Source organism: Aquarana catesbeiana, linkage group LG03 (assembly GCF_042186555.1).
Source record: "Aquarana catesbeiana isolate 2022-GZ linkage group LG03, ASM4218655v1, whole genome shotgun sequence".
NCBI classification, from domain to species: domain Eukaryota; kingdom Metazoa; phylum Chordata; class Amphibia; order Anura; family Ranidae; genus Aquarana; species Aquarana catesbeiana.
The window spans coordinates 280345408-280360874 of NC_133326.1; the positions used below are offsets into that span (position 1 = coordinate 280345408).

General features: G+C 41.4%; 1 protein-coding gene across 5 annotated transcripts in view; it reads right to left on the reverse strand.

Annotated features, from left to right (window-relative positions):
* Positions 1–832: 832 nt before the first annotated feature.
* The window catches only part of VEZT (vezatin, adherens junctions transmembrane protein), an 89503-nt gene continuing 74868 nt past the window's right edge, over positions 833–15467 (reverse strand). For all 5 annotated transcript variants that reach the window (XM_073620161.1, XM_073620162.1, XM_073620159.1 and 2 more), the window contains exons 7-12: positions 12692–12839; positions 9116–9447; positions 8365–8558; positions 7285–7385; positions 6923–7130; positions 833–1890 (exon numbers count right to left, since the gene is read on the reverse strand). In XM_073620161.1, coding sequence (XP_073476262.1) covers positions 1370–1890; positions 6923–7130; positions 7285–7385; positions 8365–8558; positions 9116–9447; positions 12692–12839 — 1504 coding nt within the window. In that variant the 3' untranslated portion in view covers positions 833–1369. The remainder of the gene's footprint in view (positions 1891–6922; positions 7131–7284; positions 7386–8364; positions 8559–9115; positions 9448–12691; positions 12840–15467) is intronic.

Sequence of the window (15467 nt, forward strand, 5' to 3'; positions counted from 1 at the left end):
TATTCCTTCTCTTACTCATTGGTGGGGGGATGGAATGAGTGGCAGTGCTTTGCGGGGAGTTGGGATGAGTGGCAATGCTGGGGGGAGTTCTGATCAGCCAACTTAGGTGCTCTTGATCAAGGTCATCTGCTAAGAGGCTAAATGGGCAGGTTGCGGGCTCCAGGGACAGCCCTGCTGGGCAGCCGCAAAAACTGTTCTAAAGGCAACTTCCAGCAGGTTAATGCACCATGTCACAAAGCTCAAATCATCTTCCCACTGGTTTCTTGAACATCACAATGAGTTCACTGTACTCCAATGGCCTCCACAGTCACCAGATCTCAAGCCAATAGAGCACCTTTGGGATGTGGTGGAACGTGAGATTTGCATCATGGATGTGCAGCCGAAAAATATGCAGCAACTGCGTGATGCCATCATGTCAATGTTGACCAAAATTTCTGAGGAATGTTTTCAACACCTTGTTGAATCTATGCCAAGAATGAAGAATGAAGGCAGTTCTGAAAGCAAAAGGGGGTCCAACCCTGCACTAGCAAGGTGCACCTAAGTGGTCGGTGAGCGTACATGCCTCTAAACTAAACTCTAACCCAAAGTGTAGTCAATGTTATTCTCAAATGGAAACATCACTTTATGTACTTTCAAATAAAGTTCTGATTACCCATGACACACATAGCAGGAATGGATGATGAAGTCTGGTTTTATGCTCTGTATCAGTATGGTTGTATTTTGCAGTTATACTAAAAGTAATTAGTAAGGTAAAGGAATGGGACGTCTATAACTATCTCAGAGGCAGTAATCATATATAAGCGCTAGACAAAAATTAATAATCCAGCAAACATTAAAATTTTACTTTTTATTTAAAAAAGACATTCTAAGCTCAGGTAAGTAGAACATTTTAAGAAATATAGTCACAAAGGAACAACATCATTAGCCAGTACATACTGGAAAGATAGAACCAAGGTGGCAATGACTAGCATTTGTCTGGATTTCTAAAACAAACCATCATATTGTCTAGAAAGCAAGACAGCAGAAGAGGAGGACACAGTAATATTGTTCTGGAACAAAAAGAAAAAATTTGAATAAATAACATTAAATAAGAAAATAATCAAATAAATATTAGGCAGTTGCATTGGTTTGTACAATTATTACATACTGTAGACAGTTGCCAGTGAACTAGAGGAAAAAACTCCACCAGTTTAGAGGCCAGACTGAAGAGTAGTAACTGTAAAAACACTAAACTGTTTAAAACATGATAAAGCAGCCTGTGGTAGGCTTACTGAGACACTGCAGGCTCTCCAGGCACAGAGGATGTTTATCATTCTAGCTTTCTCTCAGGCAGAAACTGAAAGGCCTGTCATGCCTAAAACCAAGTGGGTTATTCTTCGTGTTCCGAACATCTGTCATCAACATTTCTTTCATCTTGAACTTGAGTATCCCCGCACTCAGTGTCATTATTATCATCATCATCATCCCACTCGTCCCCAAAAGTCTGCTCTTGAAAAAAAGTGAAGGTTAGTGATCGCGCAGCCACTTGTGCTGCTACCCCAGAGGCAAAGTGTAAATCTGATGACTGATGGATTCGAGTCAGCCTCTCTTTAATGGAGGCAGGCAGCACGGTCCTAGGTTCAGGACGAGGCTCTACATTCTCCTTACTACTGGCTAATACAGGCTTTTCAAGCAAACGAAATGAGTCCATCTCATTTATGTGGTCATTAACAGGTAAGTCTAGTGTCTCATGAGTGGTGGCTTCTTTGTGAACAGGTTCAGTCCCATTTAATTGTGTTACGTCTTCATGAAATTTCTGTGTCTTGCAATCATACTGGGCGGCATATTCTGGTTCTTCAGTTGACGTGGAAAGATTCAAAGTCTGCTCATTTGTCAAAGGTTTCACTGCAGCTTAAAAATAATATAAAAATATTGCTTAAATTAGATTACAGAATTTTATTTACGTCTTGGTATTAGAAATGATAAATATTAACTTAATCTAAGTTGTGATAACAGATCCATTTTTTTCCTAGTTCCAAGTGTTTCTTGTTCGTTCAGCACAAATGTATTTGTGGTGATGCCCAAGTGGCATGATTTGGCCCAGAAGGAGATGGTGTATTTAAAGAGCCTCCTGGTCTTCAGTATCTGGCAATTCTGGTTTGTCTATGAAAAGTGCAACTACTGGTGGAAAGTGTAAAATATGTTTGTTTAATTGCAGGAAATAGTCAAGATTATTAATTGAGTGGTTTCTGTTCATAATTTTTTTTTTCAGTGTAGCTCCTAACATCCAGTGGGAATCAGCACTAATGCACTCAACACCAAGGTATTAACATATTTTATATCAAACATTATTTTGCTCTTCAAATGTGTAATGACTGCTATCTATTAAAAAAAAAAACTGCAATCTTCACTAGCCATTAAAAACTTGACTGAGCAAATAGATTGATGTAAGCGCTCAATCAAATAGATTTTGATAAAGCAAAGTAAAAGTGGATTTTTGCACTTAACATAAAACCCATTTCATGAAGTTCACTGAGTAACACAGGATTCGTACACAACTGGGTTATACTGCTGCTTACAGGGGGATTCAGACACTGGCAAAAAAACAAAACAAAACACAACACAACACAACAGGGACCGGCCATGTACAACCCCTTCCACTTCCAGCAGGTTTCAGTTTTGAAAAAATGCAATACTAAAAGTAGGATAAAAGACACAGAGGGATTGGACTTATGTTCCTCAATGAACTCAATGTTTGTTTGTTTTTTACAGCAAACCGGGTGAAAACCTTACAAATCTGGTAAAGTTACCTGATCCCGAAAAGGCCAAGAAGCACCCAACAGACCTAGTAGACTGCACATTGACAGAGAAGAATGGAACCTGATCCTAAAGACCACAAGTTTGGTTGAGGATATGGCTGTGGTGAAAAGCAAAAAGGAAGGAAGGAAGTTCTAGGCCTCAACACCACCTTGTTCTTATGCAAGACCAAAAATGGTTCTTTCCAGGACAAAGGCAATATCTATACACATGCCATGCAGTTGTGATGATGATGTGGAAAGCAACCTTGTAAGAGTGGAAAGAGAATTTCCCTGATATAAAAAACAAAACAAAACACTTTTTTGAACCCAAGTGCTGAGAGAACCAAGTTCAGACCCCAATGAGTCATGAGTGAACGTACAGTGAGAGCTACACGTGAGACACACTAAAAAGAAAAACAAAAGTCCTAATCAAAGAATGGGAGGGCTAGCGTCTGTGGAACAAGTTCATAAGAGCCAATTTTTGGCCCTTGATGGTACTAAGGGCCAACTATCGATCTAGAACTTGCAAAAAGAGATACCTCCGTTCCTCCTTCAGCCATGCAATTAAAGCCAGCAACTGTGAAACAAGATGATAAACAAGTCCTAGAGACTGAAGGTCCCAAAGATCTTAAGAATCCACAGAGCATGCCAGAAGTCTAATCAGGTCCCATGATTAGAGGTCGACCGATATGGGTTTTTCTCTGGCCGATGCCGATATTTAGAAATCGCGCTGGCCGATGGCCGATATATGATGCCGATTTTTTTGGGCCGATGTATTAGGCCGATTTTTTTTTTTTTTTTCCCTTCATCTCATAAAATCTAACAGTTAGACCCCTTTCACACTGGGGCGTTTTTCAGGCGCTTTTGGGCTAAAAATAGCGCCTGTAAAGTGCGTGTTAAACGGCTCCCCTGCAGTCTCAGTGTGAAAGCCCCGAGTGCTTTCACACTGAGGCGATGCTCTGGCAGGATGTTAAAAAAAAGTCCTGCAAGCAGCATCTTTGGAGCGGTGTATTCCGCTCCTCCACCACTCCTGCCCATTGAAATGAATGCGCACCGCTGCCGAAGCGCCTGCAAAGCGTTTCGGCAGCAGCGCTTCATGGGCGCATTTAACCCCTTCCTTGGCCGCTAGCTGGGTTATAAGCGCCCCGCTAGCAGCCGAATAGCGCCGCTAAAATGAAGGTAAAGCGCCGCTAAAACTAACAGCGTTTTACCGTCAACGCATGCCCGCTCCAGTGTGAAAGCAGCCTTAAGTAATAAGTGATACAGAAAATTTTTTACATTTAAACATTTATTAAACAAAACAAACCTCCAATCAGTTCACTTCTCTGTATAATTTAGATTTAAAAAAAATAACTATATCTTAAATATTAAATACACAAAAACAGGTAATCAAAACTTTTGGACGAAAAAAAATGGGCTAACTTTACTGCTTAGTTTTTTTTTTTTATTTCATTAATTTTTTTTTTAAAAAATTGCGTTTGAAAGACCGCTGCGCAAATACCGTGTGACATAAAATATTGCAACAACCGCTTTTTTATTCCCTAGGGTCTCTGCTAAAAAATATATATATAATGTTTTGGGGGTTCTAAGTGAATTTCTAGCAGAAAATACAGGATTTTTACTTGTAAGCAACAAATGTCAGAAAAGATTTAGTCTTTAAATGGTTAAACTGAGAGCTTCTACACAGGAGTTCAGTTCATTGATAAGAAGATACATTGTATCTTTTCAAGTTCTTTTTATCAGACTTGGCAGGCTGCCCAGGGGGGACAGAATCCTCTCCACAGATAACCTCGGGAAACTTGCATTGACTTCTATTACAGAAGTCATTTGCAAGTCCCGATGAAGTTATAATCGGCTTTTTTTATCAGCACAATCGGCTGATGCCGATTAAGTAAAAAAAGTCAAATATCGGCCGATATATCGGCCGGCCGATATATCGGTCGACCTCTACCCATGATGACAGGATGCTGAATTTAAGCATTCTGGAAATAGGCAAAACAGGACTGCCTCAAATGAGGCAACCATAAACTCCCAGAGTCTCAAGCAGAAGCAAAGAGCCAGAAACTCCTTGGCTGAAGAGTTATTTCTCTTGAGAAAAAAACAAAACAAAAACTTTGACTTGAGTTGTGTCTGGGAGAAGACTTTCAAACTTTTTCAAGGTTTCTGGATTGTCCAGGTCACATTGTCATGCCATAACATGTGCAAACTGCTCCCTCATCAGCATGTTGTCCAGATATCCCACATTTGGGATATCGAAGGAACACTGGGTAGTAGCGGGGTCAGAACCTTCACTCAGGGCCAAATATCAGGGCCACAAACTAAGTGCTGGGGACCCATAACAAAGGAAGGAAGTGCCAATGTGCTGGACAAACAGGGACATGCAAGTATGTGTATTTTATGTCCAGAGGTGAGTAAGTCATGCTGATGGAGGGAGGCTATGACAGACCTGGTAGATTGCATTCAGAATATTTTCCACCCAATTGAAGACGTCCTTGAGATACCAAATGTGGCGGATGTCCTCTTTTGGTTTGGGAACTGTGAAAAGTTTGGCGTAGAAACTGGGACAATAGCCCCCTGATCCAGAAGGCTTGCAAGGGCTATATGAAGATCTATTTACTTGGCACAACCAAGTTGTAAGCCAAGAATCAGGAAGGAAAGAGCAAAACTCTAGCTTGTAGGCCCTGGAAACCATCTTCTGTACCCAGACATCTGAGGTGTTGTCTCTCAAAGTGTTTGCAAAAGCTAACAGATATCCTCCACTTTGGAAAGTGGAGGCACTCCTTCATTCCAGAACATTGGTCTGCGGAGTTAGGGGATTTGGAAGTCTAAGACCCCTTTCACACTGAGGCAGTTTTCAGGCGTTTTAGCGCTAGAAATAGCGCCTGTAATGCGCCTGAAAACTGCCTTCTCTGCGGCCTGAATGTGAAAGCCTGAGTGCTTTCACACTGGGGCGGTGCGCTTGCGGAACATTATAAAAAGTCCTGCAAGCAGCATCTTTGGGGCAGTTTGGGAGCACTGTATACAGCGCTCCCAAAATGCCCTGCCCATTAAAAATGATTGGGCAGCGCTTCAGAAGTGCTGCAACACAGGTGCTTTTAACCCCTTCTTCAGTCGCTAGCGGGGGTTAAGAGAGCCCCGCTAGTGGCCAGAAAGCGCAGTTTAAACAGCGCTAAAGTGCCACCAATACGAGTGGTGCTTTAGTGCTAACGCTCGGGAGGCCCCAGTGTGAAAGTAGCCTAAGACATGCAGCTGAACTGGGCACTTTGGGTTAGTTTTTTTTTTGCTGGGGTCCTGCACAACTTTGGTGAAATCCTGCCAGGATAGAAATGAGGAGGGGACCACATCTGATGGAGCTAAGGCCAACTGAAGATTCTAGCAGAAGACAACCTTCCACCAGGCTGTTCATGTCAGGTCCTTGAGCGGATGCACTGCAGACAGTACTGGAGCTGTTAGTGGACCGTGAGCTGAAGGACCCATTACAATGAAATTGCTCCCTGTGGGCCTGGGATCCAACATGTTGCCTTGTAAGGAAGGGACAATTAAGCTCAGGAAACAATGCAGGTCCTTGATTACTGATAAACAAGCCGCACTGTGTGGGTCAATCAAGCCAGCATATGGGTCACCATAGGGATCATCTTCCTATCGTGGCACACAGGAAAGCGGAGAAGCCCAGAGCGCCAGCGGGTAAACCCCAGAGGAAGAGAATTGGGGCTGTTCTGTGTAAAACCATCGCATAGAGCAGGTAAGTATAACATGTTAAATAACAACTTTACAATCACTTTAAATTCTCATCTTACTTCCTTCTCCTAAAACAAAATTAATAGAATTTCTCATGGTGGGGCACAGACAGCTGTACAAATGAACAGGGTCCTGTCCAATTCCCACTGCATTAAAAAATATTTTGTTTATGTATGTGTTCTCTCTGGAGAGATTCTCTCCAATTCCTGTCTCGATGAAGGAAAGTCCACCACCAGTAGGGACACAGACCACAATAAAAGCTTGAGGATCTAACCCTTCCACAGAATGTCCAAAACTTATTAAAAAATATAAGATTTTACTGGATGGAGGCTATAATGTACACTTGTGTATGACGCATTGGTAACACTTTGGAAGCTGGATTTAAGAAGGGGATCTAGAATACACACCATGATCACTAAAAAGCAGTTGCTTCCATTTTTGTCTTTCTTCTTCTGATGCCTTTAAGCCTAAAACAGCCTTTAGCTCTTGAAGAACTCTCTTAGACTCCTCCCTTTCTCGCTTCTGTCTTTCCCTCTCTTCTGGTGTAAATAGGAAAACGTCCTCCCTGCTAAATTCATTATCTACAGTAATGTCTTCCACATAGGCTTCTAATTCCTGAAAGAAAGAAAACAGCGATATGTTAGCAGAATACAGAGACATTTTAGCAGCAATTTCAGTCAGTGGGGATCCAGAGCATCATGTCTAATAAAAACTAAACAAGCAAAACATGGAGGTTGATGATAAGATAATAGACTAGTTCCTGGATTACCTGTTCTTCTGGCACCGGATCTCGGTCTTCAATTCGTAAGGGGGGAGGCACATTGGGCACCATAAGGCAATGTGAATTTTCACAAGAGTTGTTTGCAGTTTCTAAGACACAAGGTTAAATATATCAATGATCTGACATGTGTGGCAGAAGCTAAAGTAAAGCTTAGTACACACAATGAGAAAAATCTGATAAAACATACTGCTTTCAGGAGCGATCTTCCATTAATCTGATCATTAGTACACAGCTTTCGAAAGCCGATCATGACAGGTTATGCAAAAATGACTTTTGTTTAATTAGTATGGTATTTGGTACAAGAAAAAAAAAAATTGTGTGACCAAGACCACGCATGCTTGGAAATGAAAGAATACATTACATTACTTCCAAAGTTGTATTCTGTCGTACAAGAATTTTCGTAACTTTAGCAACTTATTGGATTTCCATATGAGACTAGCAAAAAAAAAAAAAAAAAGCAGATAATCATTTGTCCGATATCCTTATCGTGTGTATGAGGCTTAAGGAATACAACCACTGAACTAGAAAACTGCATTAAAAACTATAGGTTACCCGTGCCATTTAAAAAAAATAAAATAATGGGCATTTATTTATGACCCGAAAGAACAATTTTTAGATTGTAAGCTCTAACAGGCAGGGCCCTCTGCTTCCTCCATGAATTATATTGTAACTGTACTGTCTGCCCTCATGTTTTAAAGCTCTGCAGAAACTGTTGGCGCTATATAAATCCTGTTCTATAATAAAAATTGATAAGCCTGGATGAAAAGGTTATTCTCATTATTTTACCCCACTTCACAGGCTATGAATGAAATACAAAAGAATCAATAAACAATATTTATGTGGCACTGGGCATAAAAAATAAAATGTTTTTTCATGGTTAAGATTGTCTATAAATGAATAACTGATGTAATAAGGCTGAAAATTATGGACAACTTAAATAAAATTTCCACTATTTTAAGTCAAACACGTGACCGCAAATTCCATGTGTGCAATTTTATAGGTAGCAATAGCAGAGACCCGCACTGTCAAAGAAAATAACGAAACCAGTACAATAGAGGTGTATTATACCTTTCATAGCAGGGGGTCTCCGAACCATCCTTTCCACCTGACACAATGCCTCCTCCCAGCATGTGTTACTGGCCTGCACATGGGGCTGTATCAGCCTTAGTTTTTCTTCCAGGATAACTGAAGCTTCAGTTGTCATACTTTGGGTTTCCTTAGAGGATGCAAGCTTTTCTAGTTCATCCTCGAGTATGATCACTCTGGACAAGAAATAAACAAAACACCAGCAGTATGTATATAGGCATTTTTTGTTCATGTTATTCTATGCCACTCTACAATTACGCAGTTTCATGTGTGTTTTGTAATCTCCAAGAGTCTTATTGACACTATTTATATATTAGTTGTTCTCAAATCACAACTATTACCATAATCAGCTTACCCATGCCTCAAACAGATGCAGACCAGCCATTTAATGGCTAGGGACAGCAGAAACAGGTCAATGTATGTAGAGAACATTACTCATTGTCTTTGCTACATTTTGTTGTGATTTTGATTTCTATCCTGACATCGATGCCCCCTTTTCCTTTTGCATACTTAGAGGAAACCTATCCTGAAATGTCTTGGTATGTGGACCCCTTAGGAGTTCCCATCACTGGAACTAAGGGGCCAATCCCAACCCCTGAAAAACAACCCCACACCATAATCCCCTATCCACCAAATGATTTGGACCAGTGCACAAAGCAAGGTCCCTAAAGACATTGATGAGCGAGCACAAATACCCTATACAAAACATGGTTTTACTTTCATATACACTTACTCATTGAGTAGTGCTTTCAGATGTAGTTGCAGACTGCGTACAGCCCCATGAAGACTGTTTAGCTCCCCGGTCTCCCTTTTTCTCCTGTTTGTGCGCTCTGCGCTGGACTGGTGTTGCGTTTCAAAGTAACGATAAAACTCATAGCTACGTTTCAGTTCGGTCAAGCAGGTAGACTGCGTGTGAGGTAGATCCTGAACCACATCACACCAAATGTAGTGTGGAAGCAGCTCTGGGTTGGTGATTGGGCCTTGGTATGCATTTTCAGGAGACAGCAGTAGGGCTAGGCGTCGAAAGAACTCTGAACTTTGTCCTATCCAGAGCTGAAACAGAACCTGCCAAAACAAAAATTAATCCATTTCTGAATATTCATGGCAATTTCAGAATATTTAAGGCAGAATAGACAATTATTACAATAACAAAAGATGTGGTGAAATTATGTTTTCATTAAATCCTCTAAACAAGCAATAAGACAAAATTTTATATATATATATATATATATATATATATATATATATATATATCTATCAACTATTCAATGATACCACTTCAGGTAAACTGTCTGTTTAAGAAGCAAGACCCCTTTCACACTGAGGCAGTTTTCAGTCGTTTTAGCGCTAGAAATCGCGCCTGTAAAGGGCCTGAAAACTGCCTCCCATTCATTGCAATGGGTGCTTTCACACCTGGGCGATGCGCTTGCGGGACGTTAGTAAAAGTCCTGCAAGCAGCATCTTTGGGGCAGTTTGGGAGCGCTCCCAAAATGCTCCTGCCCATTGCAACAAACAGGCAGCGCTTACGAAGCGCCTGAAAAGCGCCACAACACGGGAGTTTTTAACCCCTTTTTTGGGGTTAAAAGTGCCCCACCAGTGGCCGAAAAGAGTGGCTTAAACAGGGGTAAAGTGCCGCTAAAACGCACAAATGGCCCCAGTGCGAAAGGGGTCTTAAAGTGGTTGTAAAGGCTCAAGGTTTTTAACTTTAATGCATTCTATGCATAAAGATAAAAAAAAAAAGAAAACACTGTATGCAGCAGCCCCCCAAAACACCTACCGGAGCCTCATCTCGATCCAGCGATGTTCTCAAGAGTAGCGCCACTCCCAGGTCTCTTCCTCCTCATTGGCTGAGGCAGCAGCATGAGCCAGTCAATTACAGCCAGTGAGAGAATGAGGAGAGGGCGGGGTTGAGCCACGCTCCATGTGTGAATGGACACACAGAGCAGCAGCTGAGGAGCAAGCCTGCTCGGGTGCCCGCATTGCAAGCTACAAGGCAGGAGGAAGGGGCCAGGAGTGCTGGCAGGGGACCCGAGAGGAGGATTTGGGCGGCTCTGTGCAAAATCATTGCACAGAGCATGTAAGTATAATATGTTTGTTATTTAAAAAAAAATCTCTCACAGTTTTGACTGATAGGAAAGTGACAGCTGGCTCTCGAATCCAAGATGGCGGCATGGAAAATATGAGGGTTGTGAAGACTTCGGGATTGTAGGGTGATAGCGTTGGACTTCTTCGGCTAAGCAGGAGGTGTTTTTTATAAAAGTCACAAGCTATAGTACTTGTAGCTTCTGACTTACTTTTTCAAACTCGGGCTCTTTTTTAAAGTGGTAGTAAACTGCTGTGTGTGTTTTTTTTTTTCTGGAACCTGAAAAGGTAAAGCCATAATGTGCAATAAAGAACAAAGCCCTTCCAGCGGTGAGCTGTCACTGCTGACAAGGCTTCCATCTTCACCCTTCCAGGTCCGTGGACACATGCGCGCGGGAGCCACCATTTACAGCACAGGACTCTGAAGGCCCGGGTGGCCGTTCCTTCAGACCACATGCGCAGGTGACGTAACAGGCAGCATGTACAATAAAAAATCTCCTAAATGGTGCACATTTAGGAGATATTTACAGTACCTAAAAGGTAAACATTAATATAGGCTTATCTATAGGTACACATTATGCATGGGAGCTTACTCCCACTTTAAAAAAAATACATTACACAAAACTACCTCAACAGGTCTATTTAAGTTAGGCTGCTGGAATAATAGTAATATCTATCACAATATCTTCAGTGAATACAATAGTTGTCTGCCAACAAAGGAAATACAGTTACAATGTTATGGTCATTTACAATATACTGTATCACAGCAGACACCATTATTGGTATCTTACTTAATGCACAAAAGGAAGACATGCAACACGTTAATCATTCAAAATAGTATAGTTGCTGAACTATATGATAAACAGGTAAAACACACAACTGAAATGCAGATCGCTTTCATCAGAAAGCCAAGAGTTGCCTTGTGCAAGGTACACACACTCCTGGCTGCTTTAGCAGCTGAAAATGTGTTTAAAACTCCCCCACTGCAACCAAGGTAAACCTTAGATGTCAACAAAAGGGTTAAACTCTGCACACAGTCCCTGACAGCTGCTTTGTAGCAGTATAATGCTGGCAAAGGTTGTCAGTCATGGTCAGCATGACCATGTGACAGCTCTGACCAATAAGGGTGAATGGTGCTTGGCTCCGCAGATCTAAGTAGGGAGGGTGTTGGTAATTTATGTTAATTTTTTTTAATTACCCTTTAATATACTATCCAACTATAGTTGGGGGAAGGTACACTAACATCTGATATGCATGTAACTCTGGAAAGAGAATGCTGCACTACCGTAAATTTATAATGCCAAAAGGCAAGTATGTTTATAAAGTGTTTGTAAACCCTTACATATACCCAGTGAAGTGACTGACCTCAGGTGATACACAGAGATAAAACAAATCCTCCTGCACAAGTTGTCTATCTGCAGCCCTTTCGTCTCTAGATCCCTCCAAAGTGCTGAATTATATAGCTTGTCAGAGTTCAGAAAAAAAAGGGGGTTAGAGAGCTGAATTTACACTCTGTAGCACTTAATAAGGAGAGCTCTAAGAGCTGATTGGAGGTAAGAGACACCACCTCCCCTTCACACAGCACACAGGAATAGAGCTGAGGCAGTTAATCAGCTGGAGGTCTCTCCCCTGACACCTTTTTTTTTTTGGTGTCAGGAAAACCTGTCAGAAGAGTTCCTGCTGATAGCAAAGGAACTAAGCAGCAGACAAGTGACAATTAGTGCTCTTGATTGAGACAAGTACACACTATAGAGGGATATGCTTTGTTTATAATTCATATCTGAGTTTTACAACTACTTTAAAGCTCAGCTGAAGTCTCAAGCCTTTTTTAAAGTCTTATATTGCTGCATATTGTTTTCAACAGATTATTGCTTTAAAAGGTCCCAAACATTCCCTTTCTCTCAGTGGAAATGTGCTTCCTGCCCTCCCACCCCAGTTCTCTATGCCAAAATAGATAAATAGGGGGTCACACCCCTCACCAAAAGTGTCCTCACACACCCTTGCAGTGTAGAGGAAGAAAGTGGGGTTTAGCAGACCAGGTCTCTTAGCTCATGGAGTGGAGTAGGTCATACTCTGGTGACTTTCGGGCTGCACAGTTATACAACTGCTGTAACAAGAAAATAGAGATTTGACTAAAAACAGAGGTTGTTAGTATCATTATCTAATTAAATATCTGTGACTTCAATTGGGCTTTAATATACAGACATTAAGCAGTTACGATGCTTACCTTCAAAGCAGGGAGGCTAAAGCCATCTGTGAGATTGTGGGCCTCCTCCTCAGACACCTGCTCTTCACTTAAACCCATGCCCAGGTCTTTCGAAGGAACGACGCAGATGTAGTTAGTCACGTTGTCTATCTCAGAATTTAAGGGATAAGTTTGATTACAGTTAAGAAAAGTAAGAACTAGTTTGAAAATGCCACACATGCACGGATCATACACAATTTTCTTAACAGATTGACTGCTTTTAACATAGATAAGCTATTTTATTTGTAAAGTGTGTGATAAAAAACAAGCAAAAATTTTACCAGAAATAATTTTTAAAAGGACATTAAGACTAGAGTATACCAACCTGCATCAGCACATGAGCAACTTCCAGATATAAAAGAGCTGGCAGTAGACCCAAAAAGCATGAAAAAAAATTGCAAAACACTTTTAAAACACTAATTACATTCAGTAAATTTGGAAACCCATGCTGGGTGTCATTTGTTTTCAATCTTTATTTGCCTATTCAGAAAACATAATGTTAATCAAGTATTCGGAAGCATCCCTGAAATTGCCAGAAATGCTTTTTTTGGCTCAGATTCAGATTTCAAAATTATAATTTACCTAAAAGATACCGTGTAAGAGAAATGACAATTAGAAAATTAAATATTGACAACAATACTCTTGCAAATTCTTGGAACAACAGTGAACAATTTCTGTATACCAGTAAATGTGTTGGCCTTTTTTCTGCAGCATCCTCTTAGCACTAGTAAATCTAAAGCCAACCTTCCAACTTTTTTTTATTTTTGATACATGAGGGAAGGGTTTGTTTTTCTTGCCATCTGTTTCTTTTCCCTTTATATCTTATCCTGTATACAAAGCAGAAGCGAGAAGACAGCTCTCCAAAGTAAGAAAAGTCTCTTTTGGAATTATTCTTACTTTAAAGTGATATTAAAAGGCAATTATTTTTTGTTTAAAAAAATAACAAACATGGTATACTTACCTGCTCTGTGCAATGGTTTTGCAAAGTGCAGCCCCGATCCTCCTATTCTTAGGTCCCCTGCCGGTGTCACTGGCCCCTCCCTCCCACCGAGTGCCCCCAGAGCAAGCAGATTGCAATAGGGGCACCCAAACAGGCTTACTACCGAGTTGCTGCTCTGTGTGTCCATTCACACACACACACAGCTGCGGCTCGGCTCCACCCCTCTCGCTTCTCATTGGCTTACTGGCTATGATTGACAGCAGCGGGAGCCAATGGCTCAGCCACTGAGGAAGGGGGAGTCCTCGTAGAGCAGAGGCTCTTGTGCACATCGCTGGTTCGCAATGGGGCTCAGGTAAGTATTAGGGGGGGCTGCTGCATAGAGAAATAGGGTTTTACATTCATGCATAGAAAGCATGAAGGTAAAAAACCTTGAGCCTTTAGAACCACTTTAAGTCTCTGCGATAGAGGGCACCAGAACAACAACAAGAGAGTAAATCTACCCAAAGAGGATGCAGACAGCAATAAAAACCTGACAAGGGTAGTGACGTCTCATCGCTGTATCCATAACTAAAAAAAAAACAAACAAGCTTTGGGTTTAGGTACACCAAGTCTATTGGTTTAATACCTCTGTGGTACTGAGGGACTTGTTCATTTGAATACAGGGAGCAGCTGACACTTTACATCTGCAAATACATGCACGCAATATCAACCATAAAATGGGCAGGAGAAACTATGCCAACTTTAAATTTTGAATATGTCAGAATACCTTTGTTCAAATGTATAAAATATGTCAATGTGCTATATGAACATTATAAAAGGAACATCCTATACAAATGTTTACTTTTAAAGCTACTTTCACACTGAGGCGCTTTACAGGCGCTACAGCGCTAAAAATAGCGCCTGTAAAGCTCCTCTCCTGTCTCTCCAGTGTGAAAGCCCGAATGCTTTCACACTGGGGCTGTGCACTTGCAGGACGGTAAAAAAAGTCCTGCAAGCTGCATCTTTGCGGCGCTGTAGGAGCAGTGTATACACTGCTCCTAAAGCACCCCTGCCCACTGAAAACAATGGGGCAGCGCCGCCGCCGCGCTTTGCGGGTGGTTTTAACCCTTTTTCGTCCGCTAGCGAGGCGTTTTTAACCCTCCCGCTAGCGGCCGAAAAAGGGTTAAAACCGCCAGCAAAGCGCAGCGGTGGCGCCCCATTAGCGCCGATAAAACGACAGTAAAGCGGCGCTAAAAAAGTGCCACTTTATCGCCGACACCCGCCCGCCCCAGTATGAAAGTAGCTGATAGCTTGTACAAGCAAACTGTTAACAGTATATATAACTTAAAGAATGTAAAAATGAAGATTGCATTAATCCCTTCTCAGCATAACCTGTATGGTTATACTGTCCCATATTAATGCATCAAAGTGAAACTAGAATATAATACACAGAATTGAATTGAATACAAAAGCAAGTAAAACAACTTGACAGGCGGGATATTTACTAATTTCATATTTACCTCTCCAAATATATAATCACATGCAATGTAATAAAAATGTGTAGGAGAAAGCATATATTTTTACTGGGTAAAAACAATATTTTAGCTTACATATTTTTCTTTGTTCAGTCAAAACTTTTGGCTATCTTTATACTTGTAGCCGTGGCGGCTGGTGACGTTTTAGGATGGGGGGGTGCCAGACCCCGCCCTTACTTTTTGACCCCTCCCACTTGGTGAAAATGGTCGTGGTTTTGGTGAAATAGTGGGCATGGCTCTAAGGTGGTGTGGTTAGTGTCTGAGATGAACGAGGGATGGAGGGAGAGGGATGGAGGGACAGCAG